Below are 21364 nucleotides of genomic sequence, written 5' to 3' on the forward strand. Positions count from 1 at the left end.
AAGTGTTAAGCGCTTGTACAGCACCAGATGCTTCTCCACTGCTCTCATCAGCATAGAAACCACACACATATAATGTAATTTCAAAAGTACCCAGTAAATGAGTATAATGTGTTTTATTATGTGGCCCTTTTTCTAAAAGATTGCTCTTTCCTCATAATACAACAACCACATTGTGTAAAAATTACTTTAAATAATACATGGATTTCTAATACCAAAACTTTTCTTTCTAAATATTTATTATATGTAGTATTTCCAGATATTACAACATGTGCCAAGTTTTGGACTTTATCAGCATATGCATACTTTTGTCTTTTGGCATTGCCACCATATGAAAAGTTTGAAATATGACAAAAATAAACAGATTTGCAAGTGCAAAATAAGACTGTAGTCATGTTTCACAGACACTGTATATTACATGTCAAGTAATTTTGAGCTGTCTGACTATGTAACACTTAAAACTTCTACACCAGTGTGGACAAAAATAAGAAAAGATTTAAACATACCATGAGTTCTTTAATCCATTCACATTGATATCTTTAATGTAGGTGCCACACTGGTGAGTTGCTACAAATGTAAATGTCAGTGCAGCTCATGCTATTGGGCTAACATCCATGCTCTTTCTCCTCCAAACTTGAGCTGGAAGTGTGGTGGCTGTCGATGTTGCTGGAGATATCTGGGGACATCGAGGACAGCAGGGGATCACTGGGGGAAATTGGCCCTAGGGTGTTGTCCCTTACCAGCTCCTTCATTTTACACGCACTAGAGCTGCCGTAAGGGCCAGGTTCCCCCGCATCTGCTGGTATATGGTCAAAGGTGATGGTGCCGTTGTTGAGGTCTAATGTGGTTGGAGGGGACATGTCAGGGGCAGAACTATGCTGGTAGAGCTCTGATGGGCAGTCACCAAGGACGGGCTCCTGCTTAATGGCACGAGCCATTAGCTCTGACGTACAGACAGTTGGGGATGACACCACTGTAAGACCATGAGCACGGGCTTGGATTTCCAACTCCTAGATAGAGATAGAAACGGTGGAAATGTTGCAATGTTTTAACACTGGAACAAAAAGTACATCTACGCTAATCAACTTCAAAATCATGTTTTGTGCAAATTTGCTAAGCCAGCATAAGACCTGGAACGTAGAGCAAAGAAGAAAATCCAACTAAAGGCATCTTTTGAAACTCACTAATGGTAGTGCTGCATCTTGTTTGTAAAGTGCAAAATAATTGGTGAAAAGATGAAAAGGGGGAGGATGCAAATACACTGCCTGGCCAAAAAGTCGCCACCTGGACTTAACTAAGCAAATAGGTATGAGCCTCCTATTGGACAATTACTGCATGGGCGATTATCGTTCAGCTGGCAACAAGTTATTTAACCCCAACTGGGCTCAGTGCTCAGGGTAAGAAGAGAGGCAGATGAAGTGATGGAGAGACAGTAACTGGGTGTGTATATGTACGTGTGTAAAAACTTCAAATAGTCAGATTAACAGCAACGGTATTTTGTCTATATCCGCCATTGTAGAAATAATCTCATATAAACAATAAAGTGGCGCACAGCGTCACGTCAAAAAAGGGGCACACCTTTGACGTTGCATCTCCGTTTTCCTCGTCCACACATAAATGCAAAAACTGAGTTTTCAAAAGTCTCCACCCTGGCAGGAATTTTAAAAAATCTTAGTTTTCAGTGATCGAAAACGCCGTTTACGTGTGGATGAAAGGTGCAAATGCATAGAAAAATCTGCGTTTTCAAAAATACCCATGTACATGTGGACGTAGAGTCCAGACCCCATTGAGAATCTGGATGGAAATAAATCTTGTGACATTGCAGAAACACTCCCGTTCTCTGCTGCCTGTTGGAGCGGGGGGGGCTAGGAGGAGGAGTTGGCCGTCCGATTGGGGTCTGGAATGTGGGGCCTGCTGCTGCCGAGTCGGGGCAGTCTGCTTCTCTCCACCCCAGGGAAGAGGGTAACACCACCTGGGTCTGGGTACCTAGACCTGGGGCTTAGAGTACGCTTGGGGAGTGTGATTGTGTGTACAGTGTCTCTTTATGTCTGTCTCCACGTTGGGTGAGTGTTGAGTAATTGCATATGAGAGCATGAGGGTGGCAATTGATGTCTGCATCTGTGTGTGCCTGTATGTCTGTGTCTATATGTCAGGTCGGTTATCAGACGCCACCTCTCTAGGGACATCTCAGGCCCTCCAAGGTATGGAGGCCTATCTCCCCCCACCACTTCCCCTGCCAGTGGCAGACGCCCTCAGACATCGGTGCGTTGGTGGTTCTTTGTGTCTGGGGATGGGCGTCCGGGTACCCACCGGCTCACTCCTGGTGGCTGCTTGTCGGGGCCTGGAGCCTGGGGCTCGCTCGGGCCACTTCGGGGGTGGGGTGCCCTCAGCCTCTCAGCCTGGGGCTCTGTCACTCTGGCGCAGCTGGCTGCCGGCGGAGCTCACGGGCACATCACTGCAACCCCCCCCCCGGCTTCTGCTCCGCGGCTGCTGTGTGACCCCTCATCTGGGGCTCTCCTCAGCTCTTTCTGTGACAGTGGCGCGGCTGCCCCTCTGTTGGTCTTCCTTGGTCTCTTGTGTTCTGGGGGCCTCTGGATGTCTGGAGTCTTGATCTCCTCCATACCTGCTTCATGCCCTGGAGTACGGGGCTGTGGCTCCCCACACCCTCTAGCAGATCATTACATGAAGGAACCTTTTAAAACAAGCGCGCTCATGCTCACAGGTGTACACACGGGTGCTCACACACACAAACTACACCCTTTTTGGCTCCTACCTCAAAGCACACTGTGCGCTGTCGCTCTTACGTGCTGCACAATGATGTTTAATATTTAGTATTTACTGTTATACTCCCATAGATCATCGTGATGTTGTTTATTATGTTGCTCTTTTTTTTCTTCTGCTTGTTCTCTCTTTTTTCTTTCTCAACAGGTGATCCAGGTGATTGATATATGTATTTTTTGTCTGCTTATTTTGTTGGTTTTTGTTGTTTGCCCTTTATTACCTTTCCTCTTCTCCGCTGTTTTTCTTTCCCTCTTTCTTTCTCCGCTTTCTTTTCCCCAGTCAAGTCTGTCCCGTATTTAGCAAAGTGAAAATAAAATAAAATAAACAATAAAAGGTGAATCAAATAGACCATTACGGCAAGGCTGGGATGGTCCATTTGGTAAAGTAAATCCGTTGGGCATCTTTCTTCACCTTTAGACAATAATTCTGATGGCAAAAGAGCCAAACGGACAGGCAAAAAAAAAAAAAAGACATTGCAGAAACGTATCGAAACAATGCCAGAGCGAATGCATGCCGTAAAGGCAGTCCAACAAAATATTAGAGTGTGTGACCTTTTTATTTTGGTGACGACTTTTTTTTTGGTCAGGCAGTGTATGACCCAAATTACTCAAAATTGGCTGAAACATCTGTTGAATAGAACAATTTTTTTCCAGATAAAACATTCTCTGGTTTTGCACACAGGTTCTTTTGCCACCCTTCATGCTATAGCTGCCAAGCTATACTGGCTGCTGGCTGAACAGGATAATTCCCTTATATATTAGAATGTCAAACACAAGTAGCTTTCTACATATTACCTATAATAGATGCATTAAAAGAACAAGGATTTGTTAATTTTGTGTAAAATACTGTACATCTGGGATCAAGTAGATTTTTGCAGATTACTGTACTAATTTTGTGGTTTTACGTTAAAAAAAAAACCATGACCATAATACTTTAAAAAACCTACATAACGTCTGCAAAGCCTTAGAGTGACCCACCTGTATACGCAACATGAGATGCCGATTTGCGTGCTCCAGCTTCCTCTGTCTGCACTCAAGCTCCTTGGCTCTCTGCTGCTCTCGCTGTAATTTCCGAATATAGTCCACCGAGGCTTTCAGAATAGTGCCCTTATTCCAGCGCATGTCTCTGGGGTATACATGAGACAAATATCTACAGTCAGACTCAGCTGACCAGTTCTTTACATCCTGCTGAGCAAAATGGCAATTGCATTTTAAAGAGACTTTGAGACATTAGGATGTTAAAACACGGTTAATGCATGAATCACTACAGTAGGCAGACAAGTAGATGGCTGTGCACATGCATCCATTAGTATAAATACATGCAAAAACACTTACGGATCATTTGACTTGGGTATTAAGGTTCCCAGCTCTTTAATGCGATCATTGATGTTGAATCTCCGTCTTCGTTCAACTAGAATGCAAAGTAAGGACATGAACTGTGAACACGGATTAATATAACTTTACAAAACAACTAGAAGTAGAAAATTAAGTATAAAAATAACAAACTATTTGCTTTTTAGGATGTTTAGGCGCTTGTGTAAACCACTACACAATGAAGCTACTAAAATTAAACATAAAAAATTGAAATTCAGTTATATTTTGATTGCCTTACTTAAGTTGTGGTTGTCCTTCTTCTGTCTCTCTTTTGCTAGAGCACGAACTTCAGCCTCTGTGGAGCAAAAGAAGGCTGAATAGCAGTACTTTAGACAAAAGCATTTGATTACAATGTGATTTAATCCAAAGTAAATGATTTCATTTTATAGGTTTGTATTTCACATGCTTTGAGGTTTGTTTAGCATATTTGAAATCTGTTAATCACAAGCAATACAAAAAATAACAATCTGAAGGCTAGAACTGGAAAAAACCTTAAAGTTTGCATCTCAGTTTTTGCAATATACAGTAGTATGTGTGCAATTTAAAAATACACAAAACACTCAACATACAGTTTCTGAAAGTGAAGTTTTACAGTTTACAAAACATTATGTCTTTTTTTTCTCTTCATTTTGCTTTGCTTACCTACTGGAAAGCTCTCTGGCCTTTGATAGTTTTCATATTGGCCACAGGATCCAGGCTTGTCCAGTACTTGCTTCATGCCAGGAGCTGGAGTAATTATTTGGCACATGATTGACTTAACAGTATTTTGTGCACTTCTAAATTGCACACAATATTGACATCAGCCTAAAGTCATCTATGTATTTAGATGTAAAAGCGTCTGAGTGGACTGGGATTACATCATACAAAACAAGGTTATGCATGTATTTTATCAGCAGTAAATTTTTAGACACAGAAAGGTCACAGAAAAGTGTACTAAACTGAGTGTCCACAAATACCTGTAGTAAAGCCTCATACTTTTTCTAATCCAAACGCTCATAAATTGAGTGTTAGTTTACCAGTGAATTCCCTTTTAATGTTGGGTGGACAATTGTTGATGGTGAGGCCTGGTAGCTGGAGACTTTGGTTGGTGTATACATCCAATAAATTTCCTGACACAGGTAGCTGTTGGTGTTAAAAACCTGTCATTATAGTGTCCTCTTGAAAAGAGCAACTGTCATATATTTTATTTAAACTCAAAGAAGAAGGTGTCAACATTACACACTTTGGTATTTATTGTAGTATTTATTTTATCTTAAAATAAATTACCTGGTTGTTCATTTGGAGTCCCGGATCCATCAATCCAAGAACATCGTCGTTGTAGCTTGACTCCAAGCTAATAATATCATCAATGACATCATCCATCTGTATAACACAAAGGCACATTTCATGAACTCCTCACTCTCTGTCGAGACATCTGCATGTAAGGATACTGAATGTCCTCGAAGTGAGCAGGTGTACCTCTTTCTCACAGTTGGAGCTGAGGGTGAGCAAAGCCATGGGACTATTGGGTGCACTGCTGCCAGGACCGGGTGGCATACTGTGTTCGGGGGGCTGGCTGCCAGCTTTACCACCCAGGGTGGTTGACAGATACTGCCTCACCTGCTGCCGCTGAGCCTGCTGGATGTGGTATTTGGTGGGACTTTCCAGGTGGGTCTGGACCTAAGTGGCAAAGTCGTAAACATTACACACCACATTAGTTTTGGATTTATTCTTTGACTAAGCTTGTGTGATACAGTTAAGGGTAAGGACAAAAATACACTGGCACGTAGAGAAAAAAATAGATTTAAAAATGAATGTTTTCATTATAATAATTCATCTGTCCCGGTGTGGTAAAAGCACAAATTAAAAATGCAAGAACTTAAATGTTCAAATGTTTCCAGCTTCAAAGTGCAACTTACAAATCCAAATTAATCACACTATACTACTCTGTTACATTAAAAGTTCCCCTGAAAACAGCCTTTTAAAAACCAAATAATCTAACGTGCTTGCTTTGCAACATTACGGTGATAAGATGTTGAAATGTCTAAACAACATTTCTTTTACATTTTTTTCTTCAAGCTCTCTTTTTTTCTAAAAGAGCACTATATAACATTTCAGCACCTCCCCAACTCGTGCAGCAATTTAAATACGACTGTGTGTAAAACAGCTTCCCTGTCTTCATTTAACCAAAGACTTGTGAACTGGGTACACATAATGAAGTACTTAGAACTCAACCCTAATCCTCAACCTTAAGCCCTGTTTTCAAGCGCAGCAAAGATATTTTGACTCTTTTGGTGTAAAAATCGCATCTACTCTTTTTTTTTTTTTTTCAAAAAATGTAAAATATGTCAGCCCATCTCACCTGATAGTGGCTGTATTCAAGCATCTCCAGCATGGTTTTTAGGTATTTCAGAAGTTGAAAATAATGCACATACAGTACAATCCCTTTGTCTTGTTAGCTTACACTGTGGTCTACAGATAGCTTGTGCAAATCTGACAGCAGTCACTGGTCCTGCTTAATTTATCAGATATTTAAGGCTCATTAGTTATGCAAGTTAAGAAATGGAGGAGGACACCAAGACTCATCCTCCCACTCCTGTGTTGTTCCAGATTAGCTATGAATTTATGTCTTTATGCAGCCCATTTGACGTCACAACCTGCAGCTCACAAAGGAGTCTTTCTACTGGTTGGCCAGTAGTCTGCGAACCAAAGCTTGCTTAAGGCCAACTAACATTTAATCTTTAGTTCTGCTCATCCAGTATAAAACATTATTTGTTCTGAACACCCAAAACACAATTGACACCATTGTTTCACTACGATCTAGCCATACGAAAACTCAAACGTATGCTGTTTTTCCCTAACCCCATCCATTTAAAATATTTTTTAGAGGTTAATTACATTTGACCATCAACAGGTAAAAGTTAAAGTCACATTGATATCATGTATATATCTAAGGTGAATGTCTTGGTTTAGCAGCAAAATATTTTTTCATTCCTGTTTTTCCCTATCTGGCTACAGTTTTGTGCTGCCTAGGTCAATTCTCTTTGTATTTAGGAGAATTAACTTGGAACTGAGCAAAAGTGAACAGGGATTTGTTGCTTTTCAAATCTTTTATTGAACACGCTTCATTTTTGTGAATTGGTTGTCACCAAGTTCAGTCAATGGTGCACTGCATTGAGCCCAGAGGGTGTGCTGAATGACTTCGAAAAAATGTTTTGGCCAGATATGCATGAAGCGTAACGCTGGTGGAAGTCGAGTTGTTTTCTTTCACCTGAAAAATTTACACAGATGGTCCTGATATGAATAAATCTTTTGAACAAAAAAACGACAAGTTGGCTTGTCTTATATAAAGAACCGAAAAGTAGTGACCCCTTATTGGCCCTTAACAAGCATAAAAGATGGAACATGGAGATAATAATACTGAAAGCTGGGAACCAGTGCTATTTTACCCAGCCTTACCAGAAATGGAACTATCAGGAACCATAGATAAGAAACAAGGATGGGGAAACAGCAGAAAGGCATTACCCAGGGTCGAGAATAGTTGCAATGCTTGTCCAACAGGTGGTATAGAGCCACATGTTATACACATATTGATGACACTATCAGTATTTATTATATGAGTATATTAGGTAAACCGTGCTGTGTTTATCCAAAAGATTGATGCTTAACTTGTGTTACATGTAAAATAATATCTGGAAGCAACAAGGGAACAATGGTGTAAAAAAATAAAACATTGCATTTTTATGCTGGCTGTGCTTTTGTCCTTTAAGCATGAAATACATAAACTGGTTGCTTCAAATAAATATGTCTTGCGGCCAAGCTGCAACCCCTGGAACTGGAAAATGAATTCAATGTGGAAGTGACACAAACTGCAGCTCCTCTAGTGGCCCGTGTGGCTGACTTCATAAGCGAGTCAGCGCGCACAAACGTACATGTTAATTGGCTTTTTAATGCCAGGAACAAAAACAAAATTGCTCTTTATGACTATTTTCCTTTCTCCTTAATAACGGGCATCATTTGACCTTCAATTTGACCTTCTTCTGTCAAGAGCGTCCCACAGTGCTACAATAATTTTTCACAGATTCAACTGGAAAAAATGGAAACAAATTATGTTTGCAGTTTTTTCTTGTGATACAATATTTGAAATTTTAAAACTGTCACGGCTAACAGAGTGAGCCGTGTGGAGAAATAAATGAGGACCCAAGAGCAGGCACTCGCTGAGATGTGAAGGAGGTTTATTGTAAAGTAAAACACAAGGAGAGAATGGCAAAACGGAACTAAAGATAATCTATACTGGGTTAAACTAAACGGCAAACCTGAACACAAAGGAAGGTGGGCGAAGGCACGTGAAGGTAGACAGCAGGGAGAACACACACAGGTGGGGAACACAGCTGGAAGTAATTGACAAGACGAGATAGGGCAAGCAAAACTGAATATACTCACATGAGACAAGGACCTTCACAATAAAACAGGAAACAAGAAACAAGGACGCAGACTTAACCCTGAACTAAACCTACACTAAACACGAGGGCACAAGACACAAAACCTGAGAACAAAACTCTAACCAGAATAAACTGAAACAAAGGATTATAATATTCAAAATGAGATAACTAAAGAATCAGAACATAAACCATAATACAGATAAATACCAAAATACAAGAAACTGAAAATGCTGGACAAATGACCCAAAACCGTGACAAAAACAAACAAACAAACAAACAAAACACTACATTTTTGGAAATATTTGTGGGTGCTTTCTTTTTTGTTTGGTTGGTTTTTTTTGTACTACTTGAACACCAAAGTGGCCGTCACATGAGATGACAGTGCCAGCAGTGGCCCACAGGTCATTTAAGTTATAGATGCTTCCACTAGGCAGTATCATTCGAAGGCAAAGCATAGATTTTCATTGCTATGCAGATGATACCTAGCTTTCATATCAATGAAGCCAGATGACACACGCCCATTAGGAATGTCTTAAAGAAATAAAGATCTTGATGGTCTTCTATTTCCTGCTTCTAAATTCAGATAAAACTGAGGTTATTGTACTACTAGCCTACTAGCCTGATACAATATATTATTAACTCTCCTAAAACCCCCCTGAAAATCATTCAGGGTCGATTCAAAATGCTGTCAGGAAATAGAAAGAGAGAACACAATTCTCCCATATAGGTTTCTTTACATCAGCTCCTTAAACCAAGATTTGGAAATCTCAGCCCAAGGTCTCAAGCCGCATTTTATCATAAAGACCCCATAGTAGCATATCACACCAACAGAGCACCTTGCTTTCAGACTGCTTGTTTACTTTTGGTTCCTAGAATGAATCTGCTTTTAAGATCAGGCTTAAAACATTCCTTTTTGATAAATCAAATGACCCTGAAACCTCCCTTAGTTCCGCTGCAATAGGTCTAGGCTGCTGGGGGATTCCCATGATGCAACATGTATACACCATCTGCATTTAATCATTAGTTATTATTAATCTCTGGCTCTCTTTCACAGTGTGGCGTTTGTTCTGTTTCCTTATCCTCAACGCAAATTATTATTGAACATTTTTAATGTCAATGTTGCCAATGTTGCCAACAGACTAACCATTTTCACTGTACTGCTACTATTTACAGTTTTTGCAGTTTTAATGAGAAACTTCATCACCACATTTATTACATTACATTTTATTTAAGAAGGGCAAATAAAGCCCACGTTCACAGACACCTGTCTTTTCTGTTTGTAATAGTTAGGGTTGAGGACATTTCACTCATGATGACAAGCAACATTAGACTAGCTGTGCATGTTCTTGTACCACCGACATGGTGTCAAATTTTCAGGCCCTACTTCACAGAGGGGTAACATTGATGTCACGCCAAATTATTTTCCATTTTGGGCTCTGCAGATTAACCATTAAATAAAGTTCCACAGTGCTACCAGTAATTAAATCACTCATTTGAAAGCAGATTCAATGTTTTTACTAGGAAAACTGAAGCATCAATTATTTACACTATTTCACATTGCATTTTGTGATTGTCAATAATGTTTTATGTCTGCTTTTACAAGCAGAAAACAACTGCAAAGCAAGAGGTACTCTGCACTGAAAGCTCTTTGTGTGCTTCTTTTTTCATGATGAAAAATAGTACACTATCTCTATAATCTCACATTTATTCAGAGATCCTCTCGATGACGCTTTTTTGACGAGGGAGCTCATTAATGCCTATATGAGCTACTGCATCTCGTGTAACGCTGATAGAACACGGAGCGTCACGCCTTTGTCTGAATTAGTGGAAACTCAGTAAAAGCTTGAGAGGTGAGCACAAACAGAGGAGGAGCCCCCTGGCTCGACAGAGGTTTATACAATAAAACAGAGAAAGCATTCTTTGCAAATTCATAGTAGAACGTTTCTTTGTCTCTTCTTCACAGCTTGGCCTTTTCCTTCAGCAAAACCTTTGGGTCCAGAGGGAACTATTAACAAGGGATGTATTTCATCTATCCCTACAGCAAGACGAGCTCTCACTTTATTCACAGACTCTTTGTGAGACAGAGGTTTATTACCTTCTCAAGGAAAGCACATGGGTTCGTGCTTTAAACTAATGCCTTTAGGACCAATAACATTTCGAGATAGTCGTCACTCTTTGACCCCTGAAAAGAAATACATCCATTCATATCACTCCACCAGCCCCACTCCACTGTTTCTAACTTCCTTGGCAACCAGCCACACTCAAAGCATTCAGTCAAAAGGAAGATGCTAATTGTGTGAGCTAACATTTAAGAATATCGCTACAGTAGCGGTCCTGACTACTTAAGATCTTTCCTATCTTAGGCAATGCGAGTCAGTAGCAGAAGTACAGTAGATGGATTGAAAAGTCAGGCATTAAATCAATTATTTTAGAGTTCATATCTTGAGTTTGAGAGAACAATATTAGTGCAGTAAAATTTTCTCTGATTCAGCCATGTGCTCACTGAATTTGATCATGGTAGCAGCAAATCCGTTTGTGATATTCCACTATCAGCTCTCAGTGATATTATTGCAAAGTGGCAGCATTTAGGAACTACAACAAGTCAGCGACAAAGTGGCAGACCACGTAAAGGCACCAATGCTCTGCAGACTCAGTAACTGCAGAGTCCAGCCTTTCACGGATTTATATGTAAAACTACAGAGCCCCATAGTTTACAATAAACACACGCACACGAAAAAATTTGATTTCTCTGGTCACTAGTCAAGCTAAGCCCGACTGAAAGTAGTATTAGACATATTCAAGACATACACATTTCAGTGCTATCAAAGCACTACACGACTAGTAATGGGGGTCAACAAAACTATATAAAACATAAACAAAAACAGAGGACCACAAAAGTTAAAATGAGGTCCATAAACAACAAAAAGTCATCTGTAAATTCTTTTTTTCTTTTCTTTTCCAAGTAAACCCACAAAAACAGCACTAGTCATGCTTATATTTTGGATCATTTTGACTAATTTTTTATTGTGTTAATTTAAAAGACAAAAATCAATAACGCCTTATAATGAATTTAAAAATACTATACTAGCAAAAAATACTAAAATTTTCTTCTGTGTAATTTTCAGTAGTAGAATAATCGATCTCCAACATAATATCATTTTTGTAAATATAAAGCTTTTGTATTTATGGAAGGAATTCACATAAATACAAACACAAATATGAAAGTTTGTGTTTAAGGTGACAAATTTCCCAAAACATATTTTCTGACAAATGTAAGACATAAGCTGTGAATATCTTTAGTACAGGTATTAGTACCTTGACTTTTTCTGATAATTCAGTAGAGAAAATGTCAGTGCCCATAAATGATGCACTGCAGGATTTTCGCGTGTTCAGTTAACAAACAATTAAATCTGATATATTAATGCATGGTACCATCAAATTTGTTATTATTTTTTCCATGTCCTGTAGCCTGATATTTACACCTTTAGCATGTTCCCTTTTCCTCGGTTTCCCTTTTCCTTCTCTCACAGTGCAAAATTAAATCAAGTTGTGGCCACAGTACTTCAGAGTGTAATTACTGCTCTACAAGGGGAGTACTACAAGCGCAAGGAACATCAGACTACCAGCACAGATCATCTAATCTCTGGACGTTCACAAAGAAAAATCTATTGTGACATACAGAACACATGATGTGACTTATTTGTAGTTGATTCTTCACTTCACTCTGCACTGCTAGACTCAATCTTAGGGTTCCTCCACCTGCCAAAACCTATTTGAACTACTCATAACACCGTGAGACATAAAGAAGCAGACAGAACATATAGGTTAAAAAGGTAACTTTTACCTCAACTTACATTTCCCATTTTTTGTTGGTGAATAACTGTTCTTAGCTTAAATAATAAAGTTACCAAAATGACATGCTGCTAAGCACAACAATGTTTATTTTGATTTAAATTTCAATGTGGCCATTCATATCAATGAAGAAGGTCTAAAAATGACATTTTTATTAGTCATAAAATAACTTTTACACATCTGAACAGACCATAGTAGAATTATTAAGATGGACTTTTCACATTTCTGCCGTGCATAGTTTGTGTGTATTAAATAACTTTTCTAATAATAATAATTCCGCTTATTATTATTAGATAATAAGCGGAATTATAAGTCACTGAGTGGGCATCAATGAGAGACCGAGACAGACCGAGTCTGTGGCATCCTTGTCAAATGAAGCTGAACTCCCCACTCTATCTCTGAGGGAGAGGCCAGCTACCCTTCGGACAAAGCTCATTTTCGCCGCTTGAATCTGCGTTCTCGTACTTTCAGGCACTACCCAAAGCTTGTGATCAGAGGCTCCAGTGCGAGCTGGACGCCACCACTCGATGAAGCCAACAGAACCATATAATCAGCGAAAAGCAGAGATGAAATTCTGAGACCGCCCAAGGTGAAGCCTTCCGCCACTTGGTTATGCCTAGAAATTCTGTCCAAAAAATTATGAACAGACTCGGTGACAAAGGGCAGCCATGGCAGACTCCAACTCCCACTGGGAACAAGTCCAACTTATTGCCGGCTATGCAGATCCACCTCTTGCAATGGTTGTATAAGGATCGAATCGCTTGTAGCAACAGGCCAGACAAATACGTGACCTGGGACATTCATTGCCACAGAGGACAAAATTGGGTTTCTTTCAGTGCTTTTTAATATCAATAAGGACCAAAATCTGTAAGAAACTTCTTGAATAGAGGCTTTTTTATATTCCTCACTTGCCATAGTTCACTCATGTTGACATGATTTATGATACTGGCACACCAAAATACCAACATGGCAACACAAGTAGATCACAAGAATATGACAGAATACACTTTCCTGGAAAATGGGAAGTGCTTTTCCACTTTGCTTTAGCTGTTTATTCATTTGCACTGTGAAGACATTGAGGATTCCAATGAAAGCTTCATTCCTCCACATATTTATGTGTTTAATTTCTCATGAGACAGCAAGCTTCCATCTGACAATGAGCCATCTCATTCAGTTGTCCTGTTACTTTTGAAACTATGTATGATGGTAATAAATGAACATTTAATGTAATGCTTTTGTTAAACCCCTTGAATTAACGCTGACAATCAGCCCTTTAATCAGATTTTACCCTGGGTTAAATTCAAATGGTGCTTTAATCAGGAGAAATTAAGGAAAAACAAAACTATTAAAAAAAACGCTGTATTTGTCTTTGAAGTTCACACAAAGATATAGCATTTAACAAGACAAAGCAGTCACATATTTTTACACAACCGCGACCACTGTTATTCCAGAAAACCCCGAACACAGAACACAATCTGCTTTCTACCGAAGAAATGGCCCCCATTAAAACTTTTAATGTTTTAGTATAGGTCGCCTCCGCCTCCCCCATAGCTGCCCACCCTCAAGGGCTCCTCTTTTTTACAAGTACCAATTTAGCCTTTGTTCAGACGTTTTGTTCGTTTGATGTAGATATAGTTATGAAATCCTTTGCGTACGTTGTAACAGAATACATAATAAACATAATAAACAAAATGTTACTGCGAAGCCTCTTTTTGAGAAAATTGTTTATTTTTCAAGAAGGCAGCAAAAACTCTCATATCCAAAGTGATCGTAAGAAGGATTTTGAGTTGAACAACCACACTATGTTGTTTTGACATGGCCTGAAGGAGTCAGTTTGCTCTCTTGCCCAATGCCCTCACTAACACTTCTCTTTAGCAAAGGCAGCTACAGCAGAGACAGGCCAATTCATTAGGAGGAGCAGCTTGGGACAAAGACGTGTTCTTTTTTCTTTCCCTAAGGCTAACGGGTAACATTAGAAAGAATGTAACATCCTCTTCCAAGAATGAGACACACAGTCCAGTCAGTGTGGGATTAGAAACATGCACTTGCTTAAGTTACAAACAACAGTGCTTAATTTAGCAGCTACATAAACACGCTGTCTGGCTGTCATGTCTGATGTGGGAGCTTTGCACTAGACTAAGCTTTGAGTTTTAAAATTGAAATTTTAACCAAGCAGCGTACATTTCCATCTTGCCATAATTAGAAGGGTCACGCACTTACTCAGTGTCAGCATTTACAGATGAAATGCAGTATTAAAAATATACAAATGCTATATTTTGGGTTTGAAAATTCTTGCCATGGATTTTGAGACTTGTTGAGACATGTCCTACTCTTGGTAAACGTTATCTCGAAGGATCGACTGGCTCTTTGAAATTGAGAACAGAGCTTTAGGTATACTCTGAGAAATGCAACAAACAAAAGACTCTCTCTTAGGTCGTTTACAGCTCAGTCTGAGCCACACCCAAAAATCAAATAGTACAAAGATCTCGCATTATTCAGCTTATGTGCCTGAAGTTTGAGGAAAAGGTCACTGTAAACCACAAAGGGCTGCACGTGGACTTGAATCTGATGGGTTTTTTATTTAGGGCTACGCAGTGCCATCAAATGACTTTGGAAAATCTTTGATGGCACTGTTGAATAAATTCAATTTTTATGCATGAAGATTTATGAATTTTTAAATTAGTTTACATGTTATTTTAAAAATCTAATATAAAACAGATCAAATAAAATAATCTTTTGCAAATAAAAGCATACTACCAGTAAACATCCTACTAGAAATAAGAATCATGAAAACATAAATACAAGCTCAGAGTTTAGCACTGAACATTATATTATATAAGCAAAAAAGGTAATAACTGCCACAGGAAAACATGAAAAATTTGACTAAAAATAAAGTTAATACAATGGACAATGTACACTCGCCTGACAGTTTATTAGGAACAACTGGTATAGCATTGGACTCCCTTTTGTGTACAGAATTGTTATTCTTAATTCTTTGTGGTATAGGTTCCATCACTCCCTAAAGGTGCTCTGTTGGACTGATATCTGGTAACTGTGGATGGCATTTGAGTAAAGTGAACTTATGGTTATGTTCAAGAAACAAGTTTGAGATCGTTGGAGATTTGTGGCATGGCCGGCAACAATACTCCTGTAGGATGGGAATGATGTGCATTCAGAGATGCTGCAGAGATGCTATTCTGCATGCCTTGATTATGGTTATTGTTGCTTTCCAATTGGCTTGAAGCAGTCTGCAATTATAGCATCAATAAGGGATTTTCACCTGGAGATATTTTCTATTTGTTAGACCATTGTCTAAACCCTAGACATCGTTGTGTGGGAAAATCCCAGTAGACTAACCTGTGGGCTTCAACAACCATTCCACATGCACTGAGTTTGTCCCACATGATTGGTTTAGATATTTGCATTAACAAACAGTTAAGCCAGGGAAACCAAACAAAGTCAGGTAGTACTGGTCACAGTACCAGGTAGCAAGGAATTGCCAAAAAACTGTAGTTCCTCTAATAGCCTAAACTTAAGAAAAAATTGTGCAGGGGTTACATATTCATACAACTCGCCCATTTAACTTGGCACGTGGCAACTTTGAGTGGTGATTACCATCTCACTCAGAAAGTAATCTCAGCAGTTTCAGGTTAAGACCACTTCCTATTTGTACCAGTGTTCTACAGGAATCTATTCTTGGACCTCTTTTATTCACTTTCTATATAAGCAATATTATCTTTACCCAACCCAATATCACAGTGTAACATGCCAGTCAATCCTAGCTTGTGCCGCTATTGTTTATATACATGCTTCCACATCCACCTTGAAGGCTTGTGTATTACGATTTATCACAGGTGATTTTTTTCTTACTCATCATTGTATCATACATAAAGAAGCGCTATGATGCTCCCCGGGAAACTGAAGAGAGCAGCATTTTATGATATTTGTTTACACGGCTCTGCCGAAAAGATTCCCTGCTTCCCTCAGCTTCTTTATGGAATTAAGCATGCTACTTAGGATGTCACATTACGACCATAGATACTTTTATGCTCATAAATGGACTGAACTACAAAAAATTATGAAGCTGCATTTTCTGATTTCACTGGAACATTTCCAGAGATAATATTTTGTGTGATCATGTATAATGTGTCCTTTTATTATGCAGCTGTCTATCTCAGTTTTCGTATAGCCTTTGTGTACACTGGTCTCACCTGAAATATAGAGCTCAATCTCAAAGAGACTACCTGTTAATAATAACCTTCTTACTCAAAATATGGTCAGTTCGAAATAACTGATCTCTTTTTATGTTCATAGTTTTTATGTTCATTTTTGAATAAAATGACAGAAAACACAAGTCTTATGCATAATGAGCTAGATAAATAAATAAATAAAATTATTATTAATCATTAATCCTTCAAACGATACCATGCAGAATCCTATCACTAACCCAGAAAATAATGGCTTCTGAGCAACTTTGATAGGAGAGAAGCCCGGTGGGACGTCATGTGCGACAGAGCTGTAGAAACAGGTGTAATGCCTTTAAACAAGTTAACTGATACCCTCAGTCCTCTTGCTTCTCATCTTTCTCACACTGTAAGGAATCTCGGAGTGTTTTTAGATAGCTCCTTTAAATTAGAGAAGCAAGTGTCCACAGTTGTGAAAACAAGTTTTTATCAGTCATGTGAAATTGCCAAAGCTAAGCCTTATCTTCCTCCAAGAGACCTAGAAACACTTATTCATGCCTTCATTACCTCTAGACTGGACTACTGCAATTCTCTCTATTTGGGTCTCCAACACTCATCTCTCCATCGCTTGCAGTTAGTCCAAAATGCCGCTGCACGTCTTTTAACAGGTGTTAGATTGTATGAACACTTCTCTCCAGTTTTAGCAAATTTACATTGGCTCCCTGTAAAATATTGTATTGATTTTAAGATTATTTTACTTTACGTTACTTTACAGTTTTTTAAATCGCGTCTTAAAACTCACTTTTTTACTGGCTGTTAATTCGAGTTCAGTATGAGTACCATCAGGCCTGTTTTATGCTTCTATTGTTAATTCACTGTCTTCTTATTTATCTTTATTTGTTTCTCTATTGTTTTCTCTTGTTTTTAACCGATTGTGAAGCACTTTGTTCAACTCTGTTGTTTTTAAATGTGCTATACAAATAAATTTTGAATTGAATTGAATTTGAAATTCCACCTGCACACATAATAAGGGAATTTTATTCAAGCACAGCTGAAGCAAACAAGACAAAGTTTTGAAACTTAGAAGGTGGACTGGCAGGCAAACTTTAAATAGCTGCTGATGGAGCTTTTTCATGTCCGTATGTTGTTCCATGGAAAGTAAAACAGACGTTTTGTAACAGCTCTGATATGATCTTAGAAGCCACAGTGTACACACAGCACAACCCCAGGAGGAACAGTTCCAGCTCATAGGCACAAATTAAGGAAGCTTTCCTATCCGTAGTGCACCATGGAATCAAAAAGCAGTTATTATTGCATACTAAGATGTTAAACTGCAAAAAAATCACCTTTAAAATGTTTCTCTAACAAGTTTTCAAACTGAGTGAGATTTGGTTTTTAGATGACCTAAATATAATTTTATAAGCAGTGCTGCCAGTCTTAAGTAGTCTGAATTTTAGCTGGTTCTTAAAGCTTGAGAGCAGTGTAAATATCCCAAACATGATATAGATCAAGTGTTTCTTATCTTACGTTTTACCAACAAGTCGAAATGATCTAAACCAGGGGTGCCCAATCCTAGTCCTCGAGAGCTACTGTCCTGCAGTTTTTAGATGCATCCCTAATGGTTTGATTACCTCTTCAGCATGCCATCAAGTTTGGCAAAGGCCTGATAACAAGCCATTCATTTGATTCAGGTGTGTCAAAACAAGGATGCATCTAAAACCTGCAGGACGGTAGCTCTCGAGGACTGGGATTGGACACCCCTGATCTAAACTATTAAAGAAACATTTCACTAAACAATCCATCCTGATATGGCATTGCAGGAAGTCTGGTTACTCAAGTAAGACGTTAGAGTTTTGTGTTGCTACAGTTACTTCCCGAGGATAACATAATAAATGGGCTTTAGTTAATTCATCCCACAATTTAGCAAACACTTTTGGTTGAAGCAGTAGCTCAAAAAATGACAACATTTCTGTAGGGTTACGAGTAGAAACAACAACATTATCAATTCCAATAGGGGTCCACAACATGCATCAAAAAAATGAAATGGAAAAAGTTAAGGATGTGGAACTACATTATTCTATTTGTTAAAAATACGTGTAAACATTATCTCAACTCAAGTTATTTTTTATTAATATTATAGTTGGTCTTTTTTCCTATAGGGTCTTTTCTCCAGCCATTAGGTCTGACAAAAAAGAGGCATTTGCATAAATTAAAGTATTTATTTTTTTTAACAACAATATGTCTTCACTTCATGTTTCGGTGTTTTATGACCCAAATTTCTCTGCAGCTCAAAGCTGTCTCCTTGGTTATGAAACTGTCAAGCATCAAACCCATATCGTCATCAATTACCAGCCGTCTGCACCAAAACTTTGGCCATAACTCAGTCAAACCCAAAAATAAAGTCATATGTAGTTCTGTGAAACCCAATTCTTAACACTGCTGAGGGAGTGCCTTTGTCTCAATCCCTGAACTGGTTTTACACTCCATTCTCACAGGGGTCAGAGAAAGCTTGACTAATTAAGGGCCCCCCATCCCCTTTTGGACTTCAACTGAGCTTTATGTTTTCACTTTCATGCTCCAGCAGCTCTGCCTGGTACTTCTAAGCTAATTTTGCACTGAATACATGTCTTAAGGGGGGTCTCTCTGATAATCCAGACAGACAAGGTTCAAACTGTCAGGAAGTGTTTGCCCACATGGCATTTCTGTCTGGGTTGTGTGAAAGTTATGAAGTATAAGAAAAAGATCCTCCAAAAGAATTCCATAAATAATCTGCTTTATTACAGTAATGTTGTGTTTTTCCATGTACCAAGTAACATTATGGCAGGTTTACACACAATGATATATCAAAGGTGCAACACATCAGCAAAAAGACTGTGAGCAGCAGGAATGAACCCAGTGAAACAGAGCGATGGTAAAGTCATTTTACTTTAACTCAGATACACATCAAATCTATAGAGCCAATCCACCAGCTACACACCAACTATAGTCAAAATTTTCTTTAACAGCCCCTTACACACTTAAAATGCAGAATGTAAATACTCATACTTTCTCTTCATCTCAAACCTGGAAAAATAACTATATTTGAAGACCTCTTATTTCAGGAAACTAATATTTATAACTAGCGCAGACTGAAAAATGTGTACACTCACACTTTCAGGGTCTATCCGGTCATTCCAGGACTCAGATGAATGAAAATATGTCAGTGTAGTGGAGCAAATAGGATTAAATGAGTTTAATGCCAAATGTCTGGAAACAGGAATTCTGTCAAGAGATAATCCCCTGTATGGAATTAACACAGTCCCCTCTTAAAAAACTGTATTTGTTCATAGTCCATAATCGAGTTGAAATTGTGATTTAAATAAGAACAAAATCCTTAAGCAGTTTTTGGAAACAAGGATCAACTGGAGAATACCCATTACTGATCATCAGTGACTCAAGCAGGTTTTCCAGAGTCTTGGAAGTCTTACCTTCAGGTCCTTTATGGATGACTGGCTCACAGCAGAAGGGCCAGGTGGAGGCGTCAGGTCGTGGACAGACCTGTGTTGGGCGCCGTGGTGAAAAGGGTGACCGGACTTCTTCTTCCTCGCTTCCCCACACTCTCGAACCTGGTAGGGGGAAAACACTGGCATCTCTTGGAGTTGGACCTGTGACATCACGGCCGGCAGAGGGGGGGAATCCTGGCAGCGCTTGTAGAGGCCATGCTGGTCCAGAGGAGCACTGAAAACACTGGCCCACCCAAGGGCAAAAAACGGAGGGAGGAGTTAAATAAGCCAGGCTAAACAAAAAGCTGGTGTGTATGTACTTGGCCAATGGCATTTTTTCCTGAGCCATCCTGAGTCACTGAGCTATATGAGGTATTGTAGTAGAGCACAATGTAAGGATTGAGCAAGAGGGAAGCCAGAGATTCTTTTACTGAGAATATGTTATTGTTCTACGAATGAGGGTGAATGATGCATTTATGCTTCATGGACTGTTATACACTATAAGAGGGTGGGTAATTATCTATACAACCCTAAACACGGATGTAATCTAACTGATTAAGTATCCTAAAATAATATAGAAAGCATTACTGTAATGTCCGTTTTCTTTTGTAACTCTGCTTTTGGTTTGTAAAAATATCAGGATTTGAGAAATAGCACCTAATGAACATCATGGTGTAACTTTTGTGTAGTGCTACACTGGGCTTTGCAGCTATTCAAATAAACAGTGCTATCATTAGTACTATAAAAAAATGTGCCAATGCTAATAAACATTTAGACCAAACTATTAAATTACCAGGCAATAAATGTTCCACAAAGCTAAGGGAATTATTCCTGGTTATGGATTCACAGCATTATCCAACCTCTACCATGTTACTCATAGTAACTGACCAATGGACCAAAGGTCATTCAATGGAAAATCAGTAATTGGTTCCAACTTGACCCCTGAAAATGGGAAACGTTTTTTCATACAGTAACCCTAACATTTTTAATGAATTATATAAATCAATATGTAAGTCAAAACAAAGTTTGTCATGGGTCTGTGGCCCAGCATTTATGTGTTTGGACTCTATTATATAAAGGGTTTCCTTTATGCATACATTTCGATGCCAGGAAAAGTACATTTCTAAGCTGAGCTGCTAAGCTGATCAACTGTAGTTTTTTATTCTGATATTTACCTCACTGTCAATAACAATGGCCAGATAAGATTGGTAATATCATTGGGTCTGCTTGGGTTTCTATCTAAACTCTGCCAAGTCTGAAAATGATTTCAAGGA

At 38.8% G+C, this 21364-nt stretch overlaps 1 protein-coding gene across 3 annotated transcripts; it reads right to left on the reverse strand.

Annotated features, from left to right (window-relative positions):
• Positions 1-172: 172 nt before the first annotated feature.
• Positions 173-20321, reverse strand: mitfa (melanocyte inducing transcription factor a). 3 transcript variants are annotated; one of them, XM_084927208.1, is made up of 9 exons: positions 20076-20321; positions 5610-5810; positions 5418-5513; positions 5168-5273; positions 4794-4877; positions 4390-4446; positions 4113-4188; positions 3756-3903; positions 173-1007 (listed from the first exon to the last, which is right to left on the reverse strand). In XM_084927208.1, exons 1-9 carry the CDS (start codon positions 20259-20261, stop codon positions 603-605), a joined length of 1359 nt encoding a protein of 452 aa, XP_084783334.1. In that variant the 5' UTR covers positions 20262-20321; the 3' UTR covers positions 173-602. The 3 variants fall into 3 exon arrangements, with proteins under 3 accessions (XP_084783334.1, XP_084783333.1, XP_084783332.1); XM_084927207.1 differs by lacking the exon at positions 20076-20321 and adding an exon at positions 6493-6525 and having other exon boundaries at positions 5610-5804; XM_084927206.1 differs by lacking the exon at positions 20076-20321 and adding an exon at positions 6493-6525.
• Positions 20322-21364: the final 1043 nt, after the last annotated feature.

Source organism: Perissodus microlepis, chromosome 5 (genome assembly GCF_051167445.1).
Source record: "Perissodus microlepis isolate ML-2025 ecotype Zambia chromosome 5, ASM5116744v1, whole genome shotgun sequence".
Lineage (NCBI taxonomy): Eukaryota > Metazoa > Chordata > Actinopteri > Cichliformes > Cichlidae > Perissodus > Perissodus microlepis.